This window comes from Canis lupus, chromosome 4 (assembly GCF_003254725.2).
Source record: "Canis lupus dingo isolate Sandy chromosome 4, ASM325472v2, whole genome shotgun sequence".
In the NCBI taxonomy this organism is placed as follows: domain Eukaryota; kingdom Metazoa; phylum Chordata; class Mammalia; order Carnivora; family Canidae; genus Canis; species Canis lupus.
Window position 1 is genome coordinate 71,700,833 of NC_064246.1, and position 26,071 is coordinate 71,726,903.

The 26,071-nt window shown below is 35.7% G+C and overlaps 1 protein-coding gene across 4 annotated transcripts in view; it reads right to left on the reverse strand.

Moving 5' to 3' along the window:
- WDR70 (WD repeat domain 70) overlaps positions 1–26,071 on the reverse strand; it is a 310,102-nt gene that overhangs the window by 237,272 nt on the left and 46,759 nt on the right. For all 4 annotated transcript variants that reach the window (XM_049109320.1, XM_049109319.1, XM_025436429.3 and 1 more), the window contains one exon: positions 4,046–4,105. In XM_049109320.1, the coding sequence (XP_048965277.1) occupies positions 4,046–4,105 (60 nt within the window). The remainder of the gene's footprint in view (positions 1–4,045; positions 4,106–26,071) is intronic.

Genomic DNA, 26,071 nt, shown 5'->3' on the forward strand with positions numbered 1-26,071 from the left:
TTACATATAAATATAATTAGTTAATGATCTACTTTATGGTTAAATTAGATATGTACTACTCTAAATGTGTTAAGAAAGCATACAAATGAAAACGAAGTCATTTTTATGCCCGAACAATTAGGTCTTAAAACCTAAAACAATCAAAAATAAAAATAAACAGTAGCTTTTGAAGACTTCCACTACTACCAACTACAAACTTTTTTTTTTTTAATTCATTAGAGACACACACACAGAGAGAGAGAGAGAGAGAGAGAGAGAGAGAGATGCATAGACACAGGCAGAGGGAGAAGCAGGCTCCATGCAGGGAGCCCGACGTGGGACTCAATCCCAGGTCTCCAGGATCACACTCTGGGCTGCAGGCAGCGCTAAACCGCTGCACCACCAGGGCTGCCCCCAACTACAAACTTAGTTACGTTCCTTGCCCACTCTATCCTTCTACTCTCCTTTCAGAATTAAAGAGGTGTCCTCCTCCTGGTGTGACCAACTGAGCCAGTATTCATCCCATTACAATACAATTTAAAACTGCAAATTCATTTGTGGCTTGTCTGTTCAATGCCTGTTCTCCATGCAAGGGTGTAAACTTCTCTGCCTCACTGTAATTGGCAGCATGTAGCAGCAGGGGCAAAGGGCTATGTCAGGGTAGGAGAACTGATGACTAGCTGTAGGCATTCGTCTTGAGTCCTTGGGGAAAGGGAAGGGCTGCTTGGAGCCAGCAGCTTCCAACTTCCAGGGAGTCGTTTGGAATTTAGTGCAAGCTGGGAAGAATGAGCTCAAAGGGAAACCTGGAAAAGAAGCAGCTCTTCACCTAAAAATTGTTCTCTTTGCTTTAGCTGTGAATTCTTTCATTGGGAAAGAGAAATTAACAGTATGTCACTATATCAATGAAAGGAGAGATGGATGTGACTCATGACTTAGAACCAAATTATCTACAGTCTTAAAAGTGAAAGTTGGAAATGGATTCTAGGGGAAAATTTCCTCCACTAAACCAGTTTTTCTGGGCGCTACACTGTTTAAGGGAACATAGCTATGATCCACTTAAAGATTTGGATCATCTGGTAGGATACAAAGGAAACCATCTCTAGGTCTTGTTAAGGAATGGAAAGGTGAGTAGACTGGTTCAGGGGCAGGTACTAGAAATGTCAAATGTAGGAAATAAGGCTAGCCTTGTGTAGATAACTGGTAAGGCTCAGAAATAAATATATGGGGACTCCTTTTAGCATTCTCTATACTTCTGTGAATGTGTATTTTCCAATAACTAAAATAAATAAATAAATAAATAAGACCAGGCAAAAGAGTCACCTTGCTAATCTCTGACGTTTTTACAAGATGAAATAAATACATGCGGGGACCCCGATGTTTCTAGCAGCAATGTCCACAAAAGCCAAACTGTGGAAGGAGCCTCGGTGTCCATCAAGAGATGAATGGATAAAGATGTGGTTTATGTATACAATGGAATATTATTCAGCCATTAGAAATGACAAATACCCACCATTTGCTTCAACGTGGATGGAACTGGAGGGTATTATGCTGAGTGAAATAAGTCAATCGGAGAAGGACAAATATTGTATGGTCTCATTCTCATTCATTTGGGGTATATAAATAGTGAAAGGGAATAGAGGGGAAGGGAGAAGAAATGGGTAGGAAATATCAGGAAGGAAGACAGAACATGGAAGACTCCTAACTCTGGGAAACGAACTAGGGGTGGTAGAAGGGGAGGAGGGCGGGGCGTGGGGGTGACTGGGTGGCAGGCACTAAGGGGGGCACTTGACAGGATGAGCACTGGGTGTTATTCTGTATGTTGGCAAATTGAACACCAATAAAAAATAAATCTATTATTTAAATAAATAAATACATACATACATACATACATGCAGGGAAAGGCAAGACTGCAAAAAGATTAGGTAACCTAAAAATACAATTAAAAGCTCTAATTGAGGGGCACCTAGGTAACTCAATTGGTTAACCATCCACCTTCAGTTCAGGTCATGATCTCGGGATCCTGGAATGGAGCCCCATATCAGGCTCCCCACTCAGCTAGGAGTCTGCTTCTCCTTCTCTCTTTGCACCCCCCACGCCCTCTCTGCTCATGCTAAGAAATAAAACCTATAGAAGTTAAAAAAAAAAAAAAAGGAAGCTCTAATTGATTTTTTTAATGTGCAAAGCAAGTGGGCACTATATTTTTAATTATAATTCTTTAAAAGATAAAATTCAATTTAAAAAAATAGAAATATGGGATCCCTGGGTGGCTCAGTGGTTTAGCACCTGCCTTTGGCCCAGGGCGTGATCCTGGAGGTCCAGAATCGAGTCCCACTTCAGGCTCCCTGCATGGAGCCTGCTTCTCCCTCTACCTGTGTCTCTGCCTCTCTCTTTCTCTGTGTCTCTCATGAATAAATAAATAAAATCTTTAAAAAAATATTAAAAATAGAAATATTTAAATAAAACATGTGAACCCATGAACACTCAGTTGTAAAAATCTCTGAACTAAATAATAGGGAAGCTTCTGTTTAAGTATGAACAGTCTACTATACCTTTTCCTTTCCTAATTTACTTAAAAACATGAAAATTAGTAAAATTCTGTCACAATTTCAGAATAAAATGTTGATTTAATAAAAAGTAGATATAAGATTTCAAATCAGATGGAAATGGTTTCTTAAAGCAGTTCTCAGACACTTTGGTTTCAAGCTACTTTATAGTCTTTAAATCTATTGAGGACCCCAAAAAGCATTTTTTTTATGTGAGTTACGTGCATCAGTACTTCCCACAGTAAAAATTTAAACTAAGACATTTTATTTCATTTTCAAAGATTTTATTTATTTATTCATGAGAGACATAGAGAGAGAGAGGCAGAGACACAGGTAGACACAGGTAGAGGCTCTCCATGCAGGGAGCCTGATGTGGGACTCGATCTCCGGATGGTGGGATCATGCCCTGAGCCAAAGGCAGGTGCTCAATCCCTGAGCCACCAGGCGTCCCTAAACTAAGACATTTTAAAATATTTATTGTTCACTTCATTTAAAACAATAAATCCACTACACTTTAACAAATATTTTTATGAAAACAGTATTTTCAAAAGCAAAATTGGGCAAGAAAAATGACATCCTTCTCTATTTCTATTTCTCTATTTCTTCTATATTTCTCATTTGCATCATTTCTGGGTCTATTTCTCCTGATTGATGTTTTCCTCATTATGGGATGTATTTTCCTACTTCTTTACATGTCAGACATCTAGAAAAAGGCAGTTTCATTGAAAAGGGAAAGCAATGGAGCAGCCCAAGTGGCTCAGCGGTTTAGTGCCACCTTCAGGATGTGATCCTGGGCCCTGGGATCGAGTCCCATGTCAGGCTCCTGTATGGAGCCTGCTTCTCCCTCTGCCTGTGTTTCTGCCTCCCTCCCTCTGTCTCTCTGTTTCTCTCATGAATAAATAAATAAAATCTTAAAAAAAAAAAAAAAAGAAAAGGGAAACAAGATAATCTTCTTCCTTCATTCATGAGGTTTCCTTCATTCAACTACTTTTTAATGGTTTTACAATAAAATAATTTCATGTTATAACTCCGAATTTTATATTATTAATCTTTAACATAAAAATAACAATACAAAAATAGAATCTGCAGGTCTAAGTAATATAATCTTAGAACAGTACAGTAACCATTCTATGTTTATTTCTTATCTCAGTGTTCATCTAAAAAACGAACTCAGGCCTTTTACTGATATAGAAATAAAGCTAAGGGTAATGAGAAATTTTCCCACACCATAAAAAGGAAAACTGTATTTTAGTTTCATTTCTTTTTTTCACTTGTAATGTTCCTCTATCAAAGAACAAGGTTTTAAAGCCAACAATAACAATGACAATAAGTGTTGCTATTTTAAATGAAAGGCAATGGTTATTTTGATTGAATAGAAATGTAATATTTCTTTTTTTTTAATGTCTACAGCTTCTGTGTTATCAGCTGATTGTATAATTAGCCTTAATATAAATGTATCATTGGTTCACTTTTCCATGGGAGCCTTGTTACTGAGAGGAAAGAATTAAATTTTTTAAACTTACTGTTTTAGTGCCATGCTTCAGAGTTATTTCATGCGAGTCAGGGATCTTTTGGACAGGATTCTGCAAAAAGAAAATTCCATGACATCAATGAGTAATGAACATATTTGAGGCAGGGGGGTGGCATACCATGCTCACAGGCAATATAAATTTTTAAAATTGCATCACTAGCTCTTTACACAAAGCTTAAAAAAACAAAATAAAATTTGTGAGGGTATCTTATTTCTGCACTTCTAGATAGATTACAATCGTTGAGTTGATAATAAATTAATCTTAAATCTCAAAAAAGAGAAACCTTAAGGTTGTATGAAACCAACCATCCAAATATTTAAAGCCTTCTTTTCACTGAAAATTGAGCATACATAACTTAAAGTGTTTAACTACATAAAATCAAATCAAATCAAATCTGTACAGGGTAAACATACACCCTTACAGGGTATATATTACAGGGTAAATATACACCTCTAACCCTTAGAAGTTTAAAAAGCAAAATATTGCTGCTCAAAAATTGCACAAATAAGGAACTGAGTCACTAAACGATTCATCAATTCAATAAGTACTTATTAAAGTGAGATTTTTGCAGATGCTGGGTGGCATCAAACATAGCCTTTATCATCCCTCCTTCCAAGAAGCACATGGTCTAGGTGGGGGAGATCAATCACTCTAATGTAATATAAGAAATGCTATGATAAACAGGAGGTATGGGCAGGATAATCGAGGAAGAGAAAGGATGGATACACAAATCAGACATAAGGAATCACAGTGATCATTTGAATAAGAAGTTTCATTATTTAGTCAAGTTTCCATTACCCAAGAGCCAGTTAGTAATACTAAAATTCTAGGGCCATTACAAATTCACGTGAGGATCATCCTGCAATCTACTTAATTAGATATGTGCAATCTAACAGACTTTAGTCCCTATCTCCCCTCATTCTTTAGCATCCTTGATGAATCAATCAATCACAAGGTTTATTTCATCATAAACTTTTCCCCAGCTATGGCTCTTTCTCCCCAGCATATAAACAATTAAAGTACTTACCATATTAAACACACATATACACAGAGCAATTCCCCCTACATTTACTATCGGATCATTATCTTTTCCTTTGCCATCAAGTTTCTTTATACAACAGTTTTCACTCAAGTGTCTCTGCTTCCTTTTACCCTTCTACCTCTACCACTATGGCATGTGTCCTTTTATTCCTAATGCCTAATACAGTTCCTGGCACCTAAAAGACTCTCAGTAAATACCTCTTGAATAAACAAGTCACTGTGAATGCCCCTGGACACTTTTCATAACTTAACCTGCACAAATGACTTTTCAACAGCATAGCAATTACTTAAGTATTTCCTCCACTGTTTCTTCTATCTTAACTATTTCCTCCACCTGTTCTTTCCTGGGAGGAAGCAGCCTAGACAAGAAGCCAGAAAAGCTAGGGGTTTTATTTGTATTTTTTTATATGGTTGAACATTCTTTTTAACATTTTTTTATTCATTTAATTTTTTAAGTAAGCTCTACATCCAACATGGGTCTTGAACTCACAACCCTAAGATCAAGAGTCATGTATGTGCTCTACTGACTGAGCCAGTTAAGTGCCCCCCCCAAAAAAGCTAGGTTTTTTAATCTAGCCCTGCCACTCAATAGCCCTGTCATAACTCCAGGAGGGTTATGACTCTATTTTCTCATTTGTATACAGAGGATAATAGCACCTGCCCTTTAGGTTACTGTGAGGTAAGTGGTTTAAGCCTTATAATGTAGTATTCTGCACAAAAGTAGGTGCTCAATAAGTGACAGCTACCATTTATTCTAAGGCTTACCTCCTATCTCTCTGGTCCTATCATCTTAGTCTATTTCCAGGCTTCTCTTCCTCCTTAACTGGCTAATTCCTACTCATCCCTTAAGACTCAGTTCAGATGTGACCTGCTCCTGGAAACACATCTCAACATTTCAAAATCTGGGTTAAATGACCCATCTATGCACTATGATGTTACAGATAAGGAGACAACCTCTCCTAATCTCTATCAGAGAATTTATCAAAATCTATTGTAATTTTTAACCTGTCTCCCTCCCCACCACTCCCTAACCAGATTACAAAATAGACACTTCTCAAAGATTGTGTATATCCATTATCATATCTGGGTCTCCAATCCACAAAACAGGACGATGTCTGACAGAGAAACACAAAAGTGTTTTGGAATATTTAATGGACCAATACCTTATAGATTACATTAGATTGTAATTTTTAATTTACTTTCAAACATTAATGTTTACATCCATAAAGGAGAGCAGGTGCTATCCATCAGACCAGCCTGGTAAGTGACTGTCAGGGATAACTGAAGTTTTCAAAAGGTAAAAACCTTTAACAACCAAAGGATTACATAAAGTTGCAAATATAGGGGTGCCTGGCTGCCTCGTACAGAATGTGACTCTTAACCTCAGGATCATGTGTTTGAGCTCCATGTTGGATGTAAATATTACTTAAAAAATAAAGGTGCAAGTCTAGAGAACTAAAGGCAGTTTTAGACTGTCTGCATCTCAGAGATTACTGTAGTCTATTACCATCACAGTGCAGTGAAGAAGATCAGGAAATGAGAAGACACTGAACAGGAACCCTAACCTCACAGTAACCTAAAGGACTGCTGGAGAGTTTACAACTGATTTCAGGACAAGATGTTACCGTATGGTTTACTACGCTCTGGAAAAGGGCAGCACATACCTTGATTTCAGAGATACCAATACTCCAACACAAATTACAAAATAATTTAAAAGTCAAACAAATGAATTCTGGACTACTCCAATGTAATTATGTAAGCCACTGATCCCTTTGCAGTTGACAATATTTGTAAGTAATAAAAACTCATGTGTAAGTGCTAAGTACTCTTGCAAAAAAAACCAGGAGAACAGTTCAAATGTTTCACTTATAGAAGACTCTATTATAGTTGGTATCTCATTTCATAACTAATCACCTTTTCATCATTCAGGAAACAAGAAACACTGTCACTACAAGAAGGGATGAAAATTATTCCATTGAATTAAATGTAAAATGTGCCTATATAGAGACAACTTCTGGCATTTAAAGTAAAAACTTACAAGAACCCAGAACAATTCAGTATTTACATTAGTAGTAAATTAAATGTTTAAATAAATGTTGTTTACATTTAAAATCAAAGTTTTACAGGAAATCATGTAGAACATTACTCTTAAAAGGCCCATAAAACTGGTACAACTAAATTATCTAAAATAGTAGCAATCCATCTTTTGGTAGCCTATCACTTGATGGTGACTGTTCTTTCTCCAGAACTTTTCCTAATGACTTTTTGGAATATGGCGTAAATGTGAAATTTGCTCTACCAGTAGAATATTTTCATGATCTTCATGCCAGGGGACACCATAAGCTACAAGACTTGAATGAAGTCATTTATTACAAGAATTCATAACAAAAGCTAGTCTTAATGGAAGAAGGGAAAAGATACCAATTTTTGTTTTGGTTTGGTTTTAAATATCAACCAAAGGACTATTTCCCAGGCTCTTTGGTTTGCCCTCAATAACAAGGATAGCAAATATATCTGGAATAACATGACCAATTCCATCTGACATATATTCTTAAAGTGTTTTCAAAAGACTTGCAAATCAGAAATAACCTTCCTAGGATAAAGTTGCTGTTAAGTTTAAAATATGTATGGTACTATAAGCCATAATCAAAAGTCTACCCAGTAACAAAGATCTGCCACAAAGTGGCTATAAATTTTGTGGAGAGAATGAAGACTGCCAACCAGGAACTTGCAAAGGAGTGCTATGTTCTCCCAAAAACCATTCTGTAAATAGTTGCCTGTGTGGTATCACAGAAAACCAAAATTAGTCTAATCTAGAATAACTCTGTAGATCCAATAGGCTAACTTAATAATTATTCATCACACATTCACTAAAAAAAATAACAACAAAGACACTGCTCAGGGATCTCTGGGTGGCGCAGCGGTTTGGCGCCTGCCTTTGGCCCAGGGCATGATCCCGGAGACCAGGGATCGAATCCCACGTCGGGCTCCCAGTGCATGGAGCCTGCTTCTCCCTCTGCCTGTGTCTCTGCCTCTCTCTCTCTGTGACTATCATAAATTAAAAAAAAAAAAAAAAAAAAAGACACTGCTCAAAAAGACTGTCAATCCAGTAAAGCAAAACTGACAGGTAAACAAATAGGCAACACTAAAATGTTTCAGATGCTATGATAGAAGAACACACAGAGTTCAGTGCTCAATTCCATTCTGCCTGGGGAAGTAGAGGGTGATTAGAAAAGGCTTTACAGAAGAGATGCTTGAGATGCCTTTGGAAAAATAGAGGTTCCCTAGGTAAATGCGGAAGGTATCCAGGAGAAAGTAAGATAAATCCTGACACTTACTGGACTGCAATTACTTCTGCCTGGATAGAGATTTTTTTTGTTTTGTTTTTGGGGGGTTTTGTTTTGTTTTCTGGACAGAGTTTAAATCACTGAGCAGGAAAAGGAGAAGGCTGTGTGTGGTGTGTATATATGTATCCAAAAAATTTTTTTAACCCAGAGTTAGAAACCAGATTGTATACAATGTCAAGAATCTGAAATTCTAGCTCTGAGCCATGTAATCCTCCGGTAAGATCTGAGTTTTCAAAAAATCACCAAGTTATTCTGTGCATCAAAAGGTATAATCAACACAGTGAATAGGCAACCTCTAGAATGGGAGAAAATGTCTGCAAATCATATACCTGATAAGGGGTTAACATCCAAAAACACAAAACTGTTACAATTCAACAACAACAACAAAAAAAACAAAAAACCTGATTCAAAAACTGGCACAGGACCTAAACAGATATTTCTTCAAAGAAGAAATACAGATGACCAACAAGTACATGAAAAGTCATGTACTTTATATTTAAATACATAATTTAAATAATTTAAACAAATTAATACATATATTTATATTTAAAGTCAACATTACCAACCATCAGGGAAATGAAAATCAAAACCACACTGAGATACCAGTAACAGGTTGGCTATTATTTAAAAGAAGACAACAACAACAACAAGAGGAGGAAGAGGAGGAGGAGGGGGAGGAAAAATGTTGACAAGGATGTACAAAAAATGGAATCCTTATGCATCACTGGACAGAAATGGTACAGCTGCTATGGAAAACAGTTTGGTAGTTCCTCAAAAAATTTAAAATATGATTCAGTAATTCCTTATTTGTATATATACTCTAAAGAACTAAAAGCAGAATCTCTAAGAGATGTTTGCACACCCACGTTCAGAGGAGCATTATTTACAACAGTCAAAGGATAGGAGCAACCCAAGTATCCATCAATATATGAATCAATAAACAAAATATGATATATATATATAGACATATACACACACAATGGTCTTTAAAAGGAAGGAAATTCTGACACATACTATGACATGGATGAACTTAGAGGGCATGATGCTAAGTGAAATAAGCCATAAAAAGAACAATGCTGTAGGATTCCTATGAGGTATCTAGAGTAGTCAAAGTGATAGAAAGTAGAATAGTGGTTGCCAGAGTCAGGAGAGAGGGAAAAAGTTTCTGTTCTGTAAGATTAAAAAAAAAAATTCCAGAGACTGAATATACAACAATGTAACATGAGCTGTACATTTAAAGATGGTTAAGATGGGGGATAAGTGCAATAGGTGATGGGGAACAGAGAGTATGTATATTTATGATGAATAATGAGTAATGTAACTAATGTAACACCTGAAACTAATATAGACTGTATGTTAACTATATTGGAAATAAAATAAAAAATGTAATAAAATTTAATAATTTTAAAATAAAAATTAAAAATGGTTAAGATTGTAAATATTATGTGTATTTTACTAAAACTGAACAAAACTTTCAAAGATATAGTCTACATAAGCAAAAAAAAATTAAAAGATGCATATTATTAAGCCTGCATACTTCTTAATGTTCTAATAAACTTTAGGTAAGCTTCAAAATCAATCATTTATCAAATGTTTAAAATCCTCTTCCAAAAATATAAAGTTACAGGTCTAAAATATTGCAGGAAGGAAAGACAATTTCCTATCTAATTCTCACAGCTGGTTCTAAACCGTCAATTAGTATTCCCAAACCACCTCTAAATTACCCTCAAACAGTTTATGCCCTATTGCAAGCTGCATCTTGGAGAACATTTCTCAGTAACATGACTGAAAAGGATATTGTTAAAGAACTTTTTATACTTGTGTGAGGGCTGAGAAACTCAAAAGGGATAGGTCATTCTTGTATTTTACCAGAAATATTTTTTTTTAACTCCATGACATTATCAATAAACACAAAGAAGACAATGTTCTACCCTCATCATACAACAATGGCAGGTCATAAGTCAATAGGATTTATACCAAAAAATAAACTTATTTTCAAAAGCTACCTTGAACATATGCCCTGACACCCTAAAATTTTATGAGTATTTCTACTCTTATTGGCTACTTCTGAAGACTTGAAATCTAGATAGGACTCTGCAATTAACTCCAGTTGTAACCTTCATTAAGCCACTCAATTGTCTAGAACCTTCACTTTTTCACTTATAAAAATGAAAAAGTCACAGGGTGCCTGGGTGGCTCAGTGCTTAAGCCTCTGCCTTCGGCTCAGGTCATGATCCCAGGGTCCTGGGATAGAACCCTGTTTTGGGTTCCCTGCTCAGTGGGAGTCCGCTTCTCCCTCTGCCACTCCCCCTGCTCATGTTTGCTCTCTCTCGCTCTTTCTCTCTTTCAAATAAATAAAATCTTTAAAAAAGAAAAAGCCAGATGAGGTAATTCACAACCTTCTATGATGACATAGTTTACCTTAAACTTATTCACATCTGAAACTATGAACCCTCTCCTATGTCACTGAAAAGTCCTTTCCGGGCTTCTATCTTCTTCACTTATTTCCACATTGCTCATTACCATGATGTTACTCTTCATAGATTGTTTTTCTATAAAAACCTTCAATGATTCTCTGTTGCCTTTAGTAGCAATCAATAACTTTTCACAGCAGTCACACATTTTTGTTTTAGAAATTTTTCTGCAACATTTGACTGTATTACAAGTTTAGAAAAATTAATGTTTTGAAGAAGTTTCTGGTCAAAGGGTATAAACTTTCAGTCATGAGTAAGTTCTGGGGATCTAATGTACAGCATGATGTCTATAGTTAATAATACTGTGTTGTATACTTGAAATTTCCTAAGAGAGTAGATCTTAAGTGTTCTCACCATGAAAAAAAAAACCATATGAGGTGATGGATGTATTAATTAACTGATTAAATTAAATTTCGCAATTTATACATGTATCAAACCACATTATACTCCTTAAATATATACAATGTTTATCAATTATACCTCAATAAAGTTGGAAAATAAATAGAATATCATTAAAAAACAAAAGACAAGGACAGGGGTGCCTAGCTGGCTCAGTCAGTAGAGCATGTGACTCTTGATCTAGGGGTCATGAGTTCAAGCCTCACAATGGGCAAAGAGGTTACTTAAAAAGAAAATTTCCTATATAATAAAAAAGCAGTTTCTTATAAGATACTAGTATCTAAAGAGTCTAACAACAGTCTTATCATTTGCAGTGGTATTTTTCTATACATTACTTAATGAGTATATTAAGAGCCACCCTTACCCACAACATTAACCACTCTATGTAGGAATGGAAGAACAAAGGAGTTGGGCTTCCCAGGGAGGCGGCTGTGGTTTGTTGGAGAGTGAGTGTTATAATAGAAGTTAGAAGGAGCAACCTGACTTTCTAGAAACCTTATAATGAAACTCCTCCCTCCCACTCCTTCACCCCCACCCTAAAAAGACGACTTTCTTTTACAACTCTAAACAAAGAGAATTTCACTCATTCAGACTGGGTCCCTGGGTTTTACCTTACTCCTAAAAAAGGCACACCTCCACCATACAGTGCCAACAATGTATACATCATTCTCAAATCTTCACAACTTGAATTAATTATCCACTGGAAGCCTCAAGTCCTTAGCCTCCTGTCTACAAAAAGTAAGTATTTATTAGGATGATTCATTTGAGAAACAAAGCACAGAGCTACTACGATGACCAAATGAGTTAATGTGACAAAGTACTTTATAGCCCTTTATAAGTAAGAAATTATTATGAGCCTATAGCTACAAAGTACATATTTTAGAAACTGTTGGGAGACCAGGTATAAAACGCCTTGAGATTTAAAAAAAAAGTTTCACCAAGTTTCAGAATCTTAGACATGTAGTGCAGAATTACTTCAACAAAGGGGATCCCTGGGTGGCTCAGCGGTTTAGTGCCTGCCTTCAGCCCAGGGTGTGATTCTGGAGTCCCGGGATCGAGTCCCACATCAGGCTCCCTGCATGGAGCCTGTGTCTCCCTCTGCCTGTGTCTCTGCCTCTCGCTCTGTGTCTCTCTCGGGCTGCCCAATATATCTTCTTAATTGGAGATAATAAAGATTACCTACTGATAGCTTGTTTAAAAAAAAAAAAGCAAATCTGTGAGGAAAAAATAATACACAATACATGTTTGTACTTATCATAATGTGTTTATATATCCCTCTAAAACATAGGAACAATGATCAATTATCAATATTTCATATCCACTCTTCAAATGTTTTTGTGTACTTTTAAGATAAAATATTTGAAGCCACAGGCAGATTTAATGAAAGCCATACACAATAAACACTAAGAATCCCAAAACAAGGAAGACACAGGCTTTGTCCTCAGAAACTATGAAAAATACACACTTGTAAACAAATAATTGTATCACAATTATGATCATTTTATCATGGTTGTGACGAGACAATAATAGAAGAATCTCCTATGTAAATCATACACAAAACTAAACTCAAAATGTATCAAAGACCTAAATGTAAGAACTAAAACCATAAAACTATTAGAAAAAAAACAGGAGTAAACTTTTGTGACCTTGAGTTAAGCTTCTTAGATAGGACACCAAAAGCACAAACAACAACAGAAAAAAATAAACTGGGTTTCACCAAAATTTAAAGTTATTGTACTCCAAAGTATACCATCAAAAAGGTGATGGACAACTCATAGAATGAGAGAAAATATTTGGAAATCATACGTCTGACAAGGGACTTATGTCCAGAATATATAAAGAACCCTTATAACTCAACAACAGACAAGCCAACTGAAACAGGAAAAGAATCTGAAAAGATATTCCTTCAAAGAAGATATACAAATGGCCAATAAGCACATGAAACAACGTTCAACATCATGTTTATTTAGAAAAATACAAATCAAATCCACAGTGAGAGACCACTTCACACTTACTAGGACAGCTATAATCACAAAGACAGACAATAACATGTGTTGGTGAGGATGTGAAAAATTGAATCCTTATAGACTACTGGTGGGATTTTAAATGATGTAGCCTCTCTGAAAAAGTTCCTCAAAATATTAAACCCAGTTATCATATGACCCAGTAATTCCACTCCTAGATATAAATCTCCAAAACAAAAAGTATGTACCCATACAAAAACTTCTACATAAATGTCCATAACAGATGTCCATCAACTAATGAATGCATTAAAAAAATGTGGTATGTCACACAATGGAATATTGTATGACAATATTGGGAATAAAAAAGAATGAAGTACTTCATATATTCTATAACATGGATGAACCTTGAAAACATTATGCTATGTGAAAGAAATCAATATAAAGAACATTTATTTTATTACTTCAGTGATATTAAATGTCCAGAACAAACAAATGCACAGAGACAGAAAGTAGATTAGTGATTGCCAGGAGTTGGGGGTAGGGTAGTGAGGAGAAAACAGGAAGTTAAAGAGTGCAATATTTTTGGGGGGAGGAGGAAAATGTCATAAAATTAGGTGGTTGCACAACTCTGTGATTATACTAACACTCACTGAATTATATACCTGAAAATTGTGAATTTTAGCACATACAAATTATATCTCAATAAAGCTGTTAAGATATAAAATAACAGAGGAATATAACAAAGAAGTAGCATAAAGAAGGAGGTATTCAATTCTATTTTTGTGGATCAATGACCTTTTCACAAAGAGAAAAGCTGGATCCTTAAAACTGAAAAAGTTCTTCCCTGATGAAGGAGTCAGGTATGTCACAATGCACCTTACAAGGGTCCATGCTTACACAGCTTAACAAGCGAATGGAGTTGTACTTGGTGTTGCCTATCATCCAGGGAGAAGGAAGAGCATATTGGAATGCATGAGTTAGTCATATTCAAAGACTGTTCGTAGTTTATATGGATGGGGCATGAGGCAAGTTTAAGAGAGAGGCAAGAGGTGACTTGCAAAGCAGGATGGGTTACAACCAGAGATAAAGGAGAGAGTAATGGTTAAGCACACGGATTCTAGAGCAGATTCCCTAGATTCAAAAGCTAGCTCCAACATTTACTACTGAGTGGCCTTGGGAAAGTGACTTAGCATCTCTGAGTATCAGTTTTCTTATCTGTCAACAGAGGATAACAGTACCAGGAGGATTAAAGGAGCTATTTCACCTTCAGTGCTTAAGACAATGCTGTACAAAGGAAGTATCCACTGTCAATAATATTATTTGGTTCTAGATCTGAGCATCTGCTTATTTCTTTATCATAAATCAAACAAAAGGAGACTGCAGAGGCAGAAAATTGTGGCTTAACAGTGAATTCCTGGTTTGCTGGAGATCCCTTTTATGACTGTAAAAAAAAAAAGAAAAAAGAAAAAAAAAGAAAAATCAGGCCTGTGCCACTAACTTCTTCATTAAAAAAAAAACAAAACAAAACAAAAAAACCACTTAATTCTCATTTATACTCTGCAAGGCTCTTGGGATGCAAAACTGAATTAAAACTCCCTAATTGTGATCCATATCAGTAGTGAAATGGCAACATTACCAACCAACAGCTGCCTGGTAGACTATGTGAATCAACTTGGTGGTCTTGGTCTTATTTCAAATTCACAATTAGCTGCACTTCTAGCACTCAGCACAAATAGTATGAACAAAATGTCTTTCCAAATAAGGATCAAAGTCTATAGAAGAATAAAGAAAGTAAGCTCTGTTGGAGCTGCTTCAATATGTACTTACATGCCATTCTATTAATTTAGTACTTAAAAATATAAAATTTATTCAAATGCAAACTTGACAATCATGGTAACAGGAAAGTACCTAATTCCACTAAAGGAAAAAATTATGTCAATTGGGGTAAATATTCATGATTTTCTAGAAATTCATTATTATAATGGCACTTTTTAAAATTGTAAGATTAAAGCATTGAGAAATCTTTCTCAAAACTGACACATGGAGATCTCCCACTTTTACTCATGTAAACAGAAAGGGTGAAAGATCAAGGGAGCTGCTGTATTTTCAAATATTGTGTCTATACCTACTAAACTGACAAAATGATATATATTTTCTATAACTGTCTTCTTGAACATTTAGAGGAATGTAAAAAGTAATTACATAACCCTCATCCTTAAGAATACTTATAGTTGGGAAGGCAGAAGAAAAAAATGAAAGCTGTAAGTAAAGCAACCCAAAGCAAAATTTTTAAGCTGAGTAGGGCAGTGGATGGAACATGTGACTCTTGATGTTGGGGTTAAGTTTGAGCCTCACACTGGATATAGAGATTACTTAAAAATAGTATCTTTAAAAAATAAAATAATAAAATAACAAACTGAGGTAAGAAATAGGAGGAAATTACACTGAATTAAGTGTTAAAAAAAATCTTTAAGGTAAAATGAAATATGAGTGAAACAGCCAAGAGGTGAGGCATACATAGGAAGATGTTAGGATCTGGAAAGAAAAGCGAAATGAAAACACAAGATAAAAAAGGAGGATTCCACATGGATAAATAACAAGTGAAGGACTCTGGAAGGGCAATTACAAGAGGCTTTTTTAAGGGCCAATTACAACAGTATTAATAGAACTATTAAGTGTGAATAATTCAACCTTCTGAACCTAGGATCAAAAAACATAAAGTGTCAAAAAAAATACCAGTGCTATGAGCAGAGAGAGAATGGGTTGGATGGGGGTGGGAGGGGTCATTTTTCAAACTAAAATTTATGATAGTATAACATGGCATCAAAGACTCTATAGGACTGACTTTGGCAAGGATTACTAAGAGGATTCTTTTTGCAAAAAAATATTCAAGGCCTTCATCAATTTTCTCAAAGGCTCTTAATCCTATGATATTCCAATCATTTATCACCCTTGTCAATTTTCCTTTTTTTCACTTAAGAACTGGTATAACTAAATCCTCATTTGACAATGGCTTTGGATAGAGCAAAGGACGTCCTTAACATCACTTCCACAGAGTTAATGACAATTTATATCTGCAAGGTTTGCAATTTACTGTACAGTATATACATGATAATGACAAAAATTTAGCAAAGTAAATATACCTACATGTTAAAACAACTTGTAGTTAAGACTAAAATCAGTCAGATAAAAAGTACCCTCCTGCCTTACTCACTGCAGTTAAATTACGCTTTTATTATTTGCATAAACCAGTCTGTCTTTAGGGGCACCTAGGTGGCTTAGTCAGCTATGCATCCAACTTTTGATTTTGGCTCAGGTCATGATCTCAGGGTGGTACGATGGAACCTGGCATTGGGCTCTGCAGGGAGTCAGCTTGAGATTCTTTCCCTGCAACCCTGCACATGTGCACACGTGCACACTTTCTCTTTCAAACAAATCTTAAAAAAAAAAAAAAAACTAGTCATCTTCATCACTACACACTATCTACAACAAATAAAGAAAATGGTTCATGCTACCAGTGTCATTCACATTACAATTACACAAAATATCTGTTGGGGGGCGAAAAGCCACTGCTCAAAGGCAGAAAGGACATACACTAGTGATTCTTCCTGCCAGCCACCTGAGAAGGTACAAAAGCCTACCTGGCAATGGGAGTTTAAGAAAGACTGCAGCCTTGTAACAAAGGAATCATGGCAAGACTATCCTGAAAATGTAGGGCTGAGTATTGACTCCTGAGCTTCTAAATGATAACTGTGACTGTATTAGAAGCTAGCTTTGATTCAATGAAATATTTAGGGGGCAAGAAAGTAACTTTGACCACAGCTAAGGACTGGCTTTCACTGAACAAATATTCCTTGAGCATCTACTATGTCTCAGGTACCAGTCAAGCCAATGGGGATACAATAAAAGAGATAATATAACTGCCCTCATGGAACTTGTATTACTGTGAGGAGAAAGACAGCAAGTCAGTAAGTAGCAAAACAAACAAAAAGTGTCAAATAACAATAACTACCATAAAGCAATGTCAGAAAAAGCAGTGGAGTAGAGTGGAGGTACTTATACAAGGTGGTCAAAGAGGTAACACCTGCACAAAGATCCACATGAAATGAGGGAATCCCGTAAAGCTCTGAAAGCTACTTGTATAGGAGAGAGTAAACAGAAAGGCTCTGTAAGGGAAGAAGCATAGATGGTAAAAGAAAAGCAGAAAGGTCACCGTGGGTAGAGAAGAGTGAGCAAGACAGGAGTGAAAAGGGATGAAGTCAGAAAGATGTAAGGAAGCCAAGTCATGCAGGCCTTAGAGGTCAAGGCAGGGAACTTGGATTTCTCCATCATGACAGAAGAAACTGGAGGGTTTACTGACAGGAAAGTGACAAGGGAAGTAGGGAAGTGGTAAGATCTGATATGTGTTTTTAAAAGTTTAGATTACTAAACTTTATTATTTGACTTTATAGGCTTAAGTCTTAAATTCTAAAGAGGCTATCCTTAATATTCCTGCCATTAAGCCTTATTATATAGTTACTGACCTAAAAAGCTTAAAAAGCTTAAAGAAGAAAAAAAAAGCTTAAAGATACCCAAAAAAAAAAAACCTGTAAATATATATACTGTCAAATCACAAAATAGTTTTTCTGCATTTTTAAAAAATAATTATTCCAGCATTAATGTCAACCTAAACCTCACTTGTTCCAATTTGTAGAAGACACTGTTCATAGAGTCTTTTTTTTTCCTTCCACTATAGACAGTAGACAGTTGAATAAAATGGATTTTTGCCAAAAGTCAAAATGTCTCTATTGCCCCCTAGTGCCCATCTAAAGAATGAAGACCTTCACATATTCGCAGCTTGGACAGAAAGCAACACACTCAATTTCGGAATAGAGCTTCTAGCAACCTCTGCTGACAGAATCTTGCAGGTGTAATTAAATTGCTCTGTTTTAAGGAACATTAATTGCCTCTGAAGTTAAAATCATTAAGCTTCTTCACACTGTTTTTTTTTTAAGACTTTTCTTCCCAGTAAGCTGCAATTAAATTAGAATTGGTCATTAATCAAATATTGGTAATGATGATGAAAACAATAATAAAGCCCAGTAATTCTGAGTGCTTAGTATGTGTCAATCCCTATCTTCAGTGTTTACTTAAATCATCTCATTATCAATTTCTGAGAACTGAAAGAGAATTTTTACCTACTTCTAGTTCTTCAACATTTCCCTCCCTATGCATGAAAAGAGACTGACTGCTACAGGTGGCTGGCAATGACCAAGGCCAGGGGATGAGAAGCCTCAGACCAGAAGTCAGAGAAGCACAGTGGTTGCCCAAACTTGGACTCTTCACCACAGAACGTGCCAGCCAGGGAGTCAGAGAAAGTTCATGGAAAACAGGTGCTCATAACTAAAAAGTCACTGTTAACAGCTAGCCTTTAGCTACAGTGATAAAAAAAAAAAGCAACTTTACATTTTCTGCAGTAAGAGGATAAGAGGATAGCAAGGCTAATAAAAATCCTCAATAATTCCAAAGTCTCTACTTAATTATAAGTTATAACCTTTTTTACATTAAAAAAAATCAGCATCAGGCACAAAAGATACAATTTAAAAATTACTTTTTACTCTTTTCTCTGACCCTAATTTGAATTTTTGTTCATTAAACTAAAAAAAAATAATAAATCTTAAAGAACTAAAAAATAATAATAATAAATCTTAAAATACTAAATATTTCTAATGAGTTAACAGTTGGTGTAGTTTAACAAAATTTAGTAATGGTTTGCATACTGTTTTTATTTGCATTCTATTTGAAGGAACAATTCCATTACCATCATAGGTAAGTAAAATGGAATAAAGGAAGAATATAAAAGCAAACTTGTCATCAAGAGAATTATGACATACAACATTAACATTTCCATTCCAGTGACCTCAACAATTAGTAATACTAGACCAACTACTAACCAGCACTGAAGTAAACTACATATAAAAAACAACAGAATTAATCATAACCTGGTGGTGCAGCTTTTAATGTATCTCCTAATTATGTTCTCTCATAATTTCCCTTCCAATTATACTGTTATCAAAAACTCATTCTTCCAAAGTTTTGTGACTAGGGACACCCAGGTGGCTCAGTGGTTGAGCCTCTGCCTTTGCCTCAGGTCGTGATTCCGGGGTTACGGGACTGAGTCCCCACATCAGGCTCCTCTGCAGGGAGCCTGCTTCTCCCTCTGCCTGTGTCTCTCTGCCTCTCTCTCTAGGTCTCTCATGAATAAATAAAATATTTAAAAATAAATAAACAAGTAACAAAAATTTGTGACTAGAAGGAAGCACAAAAACTATTTGGGTGATAGAAATGTCCTATATCTTGTTTTGGATGGTGCCTAAACACAAAATATGCAATTACCAACATCCACCAAATTGAACCTTTAAGATCTGTGTACATTATTATATATAATTTACACCTCAATAAAAACAACTACACTTCCTTTTTGTTTTGTCAGACCTTTTTAAGAATAGAAAACTATAACTTCTTCTGCCTCATTTGACAGGTAGGTTGATAGGTAGTTATAGTCTATATTAAAATAATTATCTTTTGACTCACAGCAGCTCCTATAATTATTAAACTATTATGTAACTAAAATGTAAACTCAGATCAATCAATCAACAAATAAATAAGTTATAAACTTAGAACAAGGCAAACATAATGGTTCTTCCAGACATAGGTATCTTTATACATTTCTATACTTATATATCCTCTGTTCACCCCTCTATCCTCACTTCCATTTTTTATGTAAAAACCAAGGATTGTTACATCACAAAGAGAGAACATCTTCAAATGTCATAAAACGAAATGTTCAATTATAAAAACAAAATACACTCAATTCCACTTGATAAACATTTACTCTGTATGTACTATATATACTACAGCAGAGGTTTTAAGAGTTTTTTAAAATTTCTGAACCATTTATATGGAAGTCCCTAAACTTGGTATCATTACATATGATTGCAAAGTGGAGGCAAAGGAGTTAAGCACACAAATAATGATTTAACAAGGAAAACAGTTTGTGTTTGCTATAGAAGGCAGAAAGCCTTTCCAAGTCTGGGAAGTAAAACATGCAGTTGGCATGTGGAGAGGCTGTTTGGAGGAAGTCACATTTGAAATGGTTCCTAAAGGCTAAACAGAATTTTAACAAGCAGAAACTGGAGGAAGTGAAAGAAGCATTAAAGTTTTGACGAGCACCAACTCAAAACTTTGTTGGGGAGAATTCATAAGCAAACAGGAATTGGTGGGGTCTGATACATTTATAAATCAGACCTTCCATATATTAGCCTATACTGATGAAAAATTAGATATGTCCTTAAAATATATATCCTAAATTACTGCTACAACCAATGGTAAATGGGAACTGAATCATATGTCAGTTGTGGAAAATAATAAAAGAGCGAGAAGGAGGTAAAACTCCTCTTAAAAAATTATAATCATAAACACAATTGAGGAGGGACACCTGGGTGGTTCAGTCGGTTAAGTGTCTGCCTTTGGCTCAGGTCATGATCCCAAGGTCCTGGGATACAGCCCTACATCGGGCTCACTGCTCAGTGGAGTCGGCTTCTTCCTCTCCCTTTGCCCCTTCCCCTGCTGATGGTCTCTCTCTTTCTCTCAAATAAATAATTAAAATTTTAAGAAACACACACACATTCAATTGAGGAAACTGCTGATTTTTACAGGTATAACTTGCTTCACTACAGAGGCATATTTCCCTAAATTGAAGAATGTAAAATACACTTCTCTAGAATGGTACTTGCTAGGGGAAGATGGTAGAGAAAAAGTGGAGCTGTTGTTTAATGGATGTAGTTTCAGTTTTGCCAGATGAAAAGCTCTAGTGATCTGCTGCACAACAATCTGTTGCACAACTGGATACAGTTCACATTACTATACACACTTAAAAGTGATTAAGATGGTAAATTTTATGTTACATGTATTTAACCACAGTAAAGAAAAAAATAAGATTTGAAAATAAACAACTCATGCTTAAGGTTGAAAAAAATAAAATTTAGGGGCACCCAAGTGGCTCAGTCAGTTAAGGTCTGCCTTTAGCTTGGCTCATGATCCCAAGAGCCTGGGATCTGGGCCCAAATTGGGCTCTCTGCTCAGTGGGAAGCCTGCTTCTCCTTCCCCTCTGCTTGCTGCTCCCCCTGTTTGTGAGCACTCTCTCCATCAAATAAATATCTTTTTAAAAAATAAAATTTAAAAATTTAAAATAATGAATTTAAAAATAAAATGTACTTTCTCTGTTAAGGAATCCTTCTTCTATAAAATCCAAGGTGATTCCCTCTCCAAAGAGCCTCCTCGATGGAAGTGATGTATTTATGAGCCAAGGAATGCCAAGGATTGCCAGCAACCACAAGACGTTAGGGGAGAAACATGGAACAGATTCTCCCTTAGAGCCTCTGGGAGGAACCAACCCTACTGACACCTTGATATTGGACTCCTGGCTTCCAGAATGTGAGAGAATAAATTTCTGTTGTTCTAAGCCAAAAAAAAAAAAAAAAAAAAAAAAAAGAGCCTCCTCATGCCACTCTTCAGGAAAGTAGCATTTGGAATATCTAATACCTTAGGTAGTTGAGGGAGGAGGGATTTTTGCATTCTTTGTGTTCCTTTGGCTGCCTACACACATACTTCAATCTCTTCTGGATTGTGTCCTTTTCTCATTGACATGCTGAAGCTGTCCTCTCTCTTGATCTATGCCAGAGCACTGATGTGCAGCAGGCTTATTTAGTCATCAACTATGACCTTCTCACCAAGAGGGAAAACTGTATCTACAGAATCAGTCATGGTACGCAATTTGGTGTAAAGGGTATGGCTATTAACATGGTGACAGAAGAGGACAAGATGACTCTTCAAGACATCAAGACCTTCTACAACACCTCCAGTGAGGAGATGCTCCTCACTGTTGCTGACCTCATCTGAGGGGCTGTCCTCCTACCTAGCCCTACTCAGCGTTCAGACCATGGGGGGCTAAGGAGGAGCAGAAAGGAGAAAGCAAAGGAGCCAAAGGATGGACATCTTGTCATTTTTTTCCACCTTTTCATAAATGTCACTTTTTGAGGCAAATATATATATTTTTTATATATGCATATATATATAAACACGTATATATATATGTTTTTAAAATATTTTTTAAAATAAAAAAGGAAATTGTTCTGTAGTTTTAAGTCCATTTCTATACCTCCATTTCCCTTCTGAGTATTTTTTTTAGTTATTTTTAAAGATTATTTATTTATTTGAGGGGGGGGGCAGAGGGAGAAGCAGGCTCCATGCAGGGTGCCTGACGTGGGACTCGATCCCAGGTCTCCAGGATCTCGCCCTGGGCGGAAGGCAGCGCTAAACCGCTGGGCCACTAAAGCTGCCCCCCTTATGAGTATTTTGATGATTCTCTGTATAACTGAACCTGACAAATATATAGTTGAACTTGACTATATCTTAGGGCTTGACCTAGGGCTAGTTTTATGAATTCTTTCTTTAATAAAATGAACCAAAAATACTGCAATTCATTCTGAAGAAAAAACAGTACCAAAACAGCAGGATATAACAGATACCAAAAAAAAAAAAAAATTCAAATGAAATTCACGCATGCTAATATAGTAACCAAATCCTAACAGTTTAAAGATTGCATTAGTATCTATAAATTTTACATGGTTTGCTCCTTTGGAGAAAAGTAGCGATAATACATTTACAATGAGCAAAATAAAATCAAGTAGAGTCTAAGTCATACAATAGGAAAGGACTAGTGACAAGGGCTAAAAACTTTCTAAAAAAGTAAATAATTTGCCATTACTAATACCAAAAGCACCGAACACTGAATATAAATTTATGTTCACCACAGAGGTGCTAACTGGCTTCCCCATCTCTGCATCATCCATCGTTTCTGATGGAAGCACTGAATTTTAGCTACAATCCTGGCTTCCTAAAGTAAATGCTATATTTCTCATATAAAAGTTCAAAATCAGTAGCCTTCTTTATCCCTTCTGCATTCCTCCTGATAAAAATGCAAAAATCATAGCTACAGTTTGACCACACATCTTGAAACCCACATACTAAGGATGGTAGAACAAAAGGACAGAAGCAAGCTAATCTGTGGTGCCCTGAACCTACAAGCTTGTTCTGGTCCATTTAACTACTGATTGCATTTATGTGAGATAGAAAGAAACGACCTCTATGCTATTTTCCATTTTTTCAGCATCAGCCAAATTACATAATACAGTAGTCCTCCCTTCACCATAGTTTCACTTTCCATTTTCATTACCCACTTCGTCGTGGTCAGAAGGTCAACTGTAGCCTAACACACTTTAGCATCAATGCCTATGTCATTCTCTTCACTTCATCTCATCACATAGTATTTTATCATCTCACATCAGCACAAGGTAAGTATTTTGATAGAGACCACATTCACATAATTCTTATTACATTATATTGTTATGATTGTTCTATTTTATCACATCCCAACTCCATGGCTTCCAAATAAGGGTGGTAGCACATAATGTTAAAAGCATAGACAGCCTGGGTTTAAACAGCAACTCTACCACTTAATAGCCAGATAAAGGAGCAAATAAGCAAACTGGGCAAATAATTTAAATTCTGTGGAAAAAAAAGAAAAATATTTACTGATTTTTAGTGGTTCTTACTCAAATTCTTTTTTGGACTGAAAAGATTTATACTGTTCTTTACATTCAGACATATCTTTCACTAAGCTTACTCCTAATTTTTCACATTTTTCACTGTTGTTCATTTTTAATCCTTTAAACTGCATATAAAATTAAGTTAAAATAAAAATAAACTTACTAAAAATCTGTTACAAAAGTTTTGATTAGTTCTTTTTTATGTTAGGTAGTCACACTAAATACAACAATAATCTAACTTTTTTTCTAATATGCAATTCTGATTATTTTATTTTGACTTGTTTAATTGGCAAAAATGTCTAGAATAATAATGCAACAGTTACCATCTTTTATTCTAGGTTTTAAAGGGAATAGCTCTAGTGTTCCTTAATTATTTATAACACTGCTAGTAGGAAGCATGAGTGAATTATTTAGTGAGATATAAAAATTTCCTTTTAGTTTTTAGATGTTTTTATTTAGAAATATTTAGCAATAACATCAAAAAAATTTTTAACATCAAAAATTTTTAATTCACTTTTTGCTATATATTAAAATAGATGACCACAATGATAAATAAAAACAGGAACCATTCTAAGGGTTCAAAATCCATTCATTCATTCATTCATTCATTCAATGAATCATCTACACAATTCCAGTTGAATATTTTATTAGCCCATTTTACAGAGGAGGGAAGAAACACATAAGAGAGGTTAAGTAACGTGCCCAAAGTCACACAGCTTGAAAGTGAAAGCTCCATGTGGCCTAAAATCCATTCTCTTAAACACTACTCTATTGTTTCCCTGTATCTATAATTTACTTTTTATTGCCTGGATTACTATTATATTAGTCCAGTTAACAGTGGAAGCTGGGAAACAATCTTAAGTGGCTACTGCTGTTGGAGTGATACTGGATTCACTAAGATGGTAGTAATGGAGATGGAAAGGAATGATCTGGCTGGAAAGAGAGCTAAACAGACTTGTAATGAATTGCATGCGAGGCAGAAGGAAAAGAAAGTAACCAACAAAGGTGACAAGGTTTTGTGGCCTATCCATTAGCAAATACTTAGAACTCTGCTTCCTATGTTTTGTTAACTTTATGTTCCTTGCTTTTCTATTTTCCTTCATTCTTCCTAACTTATGCTTTCTTATAGTATTTCACTTCATTAAATCCTTTTAGGAACAAGGTAAGATAGGAATTTATTCAGAGTACTAAGATTTTTTTTTTTTTAAGATTTTATTCATTTATTCATGAGGGAGAGAGAGAGGCAGAGACACAGGCAGAGGGAGAAGCAGTCTCCACGCAGGGAGCCCGACGTGGGACTCATTTCCTGGTCTTCAGGATCACACCCTGGGCTGATGGAGGCACTAAACCACTGAGCCACCGGGGCTGCCCAAGATTTATTTTATATTCATGTTCAATATCATTCTGTTTGGAATTTTTTTCTGTTCTAATTTTTTTTTCTTTTCTCTCTTTTTAAAAATTTTTATTTAAATTCTATTCAGTCAGGCACCTGGCTGGCTCAGTGGCTGAGCTTCTGCCTTCAGCTCAGGGAGTAATCCCAGGGTCCTGGGATCCAGTCCCCCACATCAGGCTCCCTGCATGGAGCTGCTTCTCCCTCTGCCTGTGTCTCTGCCTCTCTCTCTCTTTTTCTGTGTCTCTCATGAATAAATAAATAAAATCTATAAAAAAAAAAAAAATTCGGGCAGCCCCCGGTGGCTTTGCGGTTTAGCGCCACCTTCAACCTGGGGCGTGATCCTGGGGTCCTGGGATCGAGTCTCACATCAGACTCCCTGCATGGAGCCAGCTTCTCCCTCTGCCTGTGTCTGTGCCTCTCATGAATAAATAAATAAAATCTTTTATAATTAATTAATTAATTAAAAATTTTTAAGGATTCGATTTAGCTAACATATACTGTATTATTAGTTTCAGGGGTAGATTTTAATGATTCATCACTTGCAAATAACTTCAAGTGACCTCCTTAATGCCCAAATTCATTTTAGATTTTTTTAATTAGAAATGCCTTATCTGTTCCAATTTTTAAATTAAGATCTTAATTGCTTTACAATGAAGGAATGTTGACTGAATGTAACCCCATTATTTGTTTCTAATCACAGGTACAACTTCTGATCAATATGGAAACTAGAAAAGAATAGAAAAGTGTGAG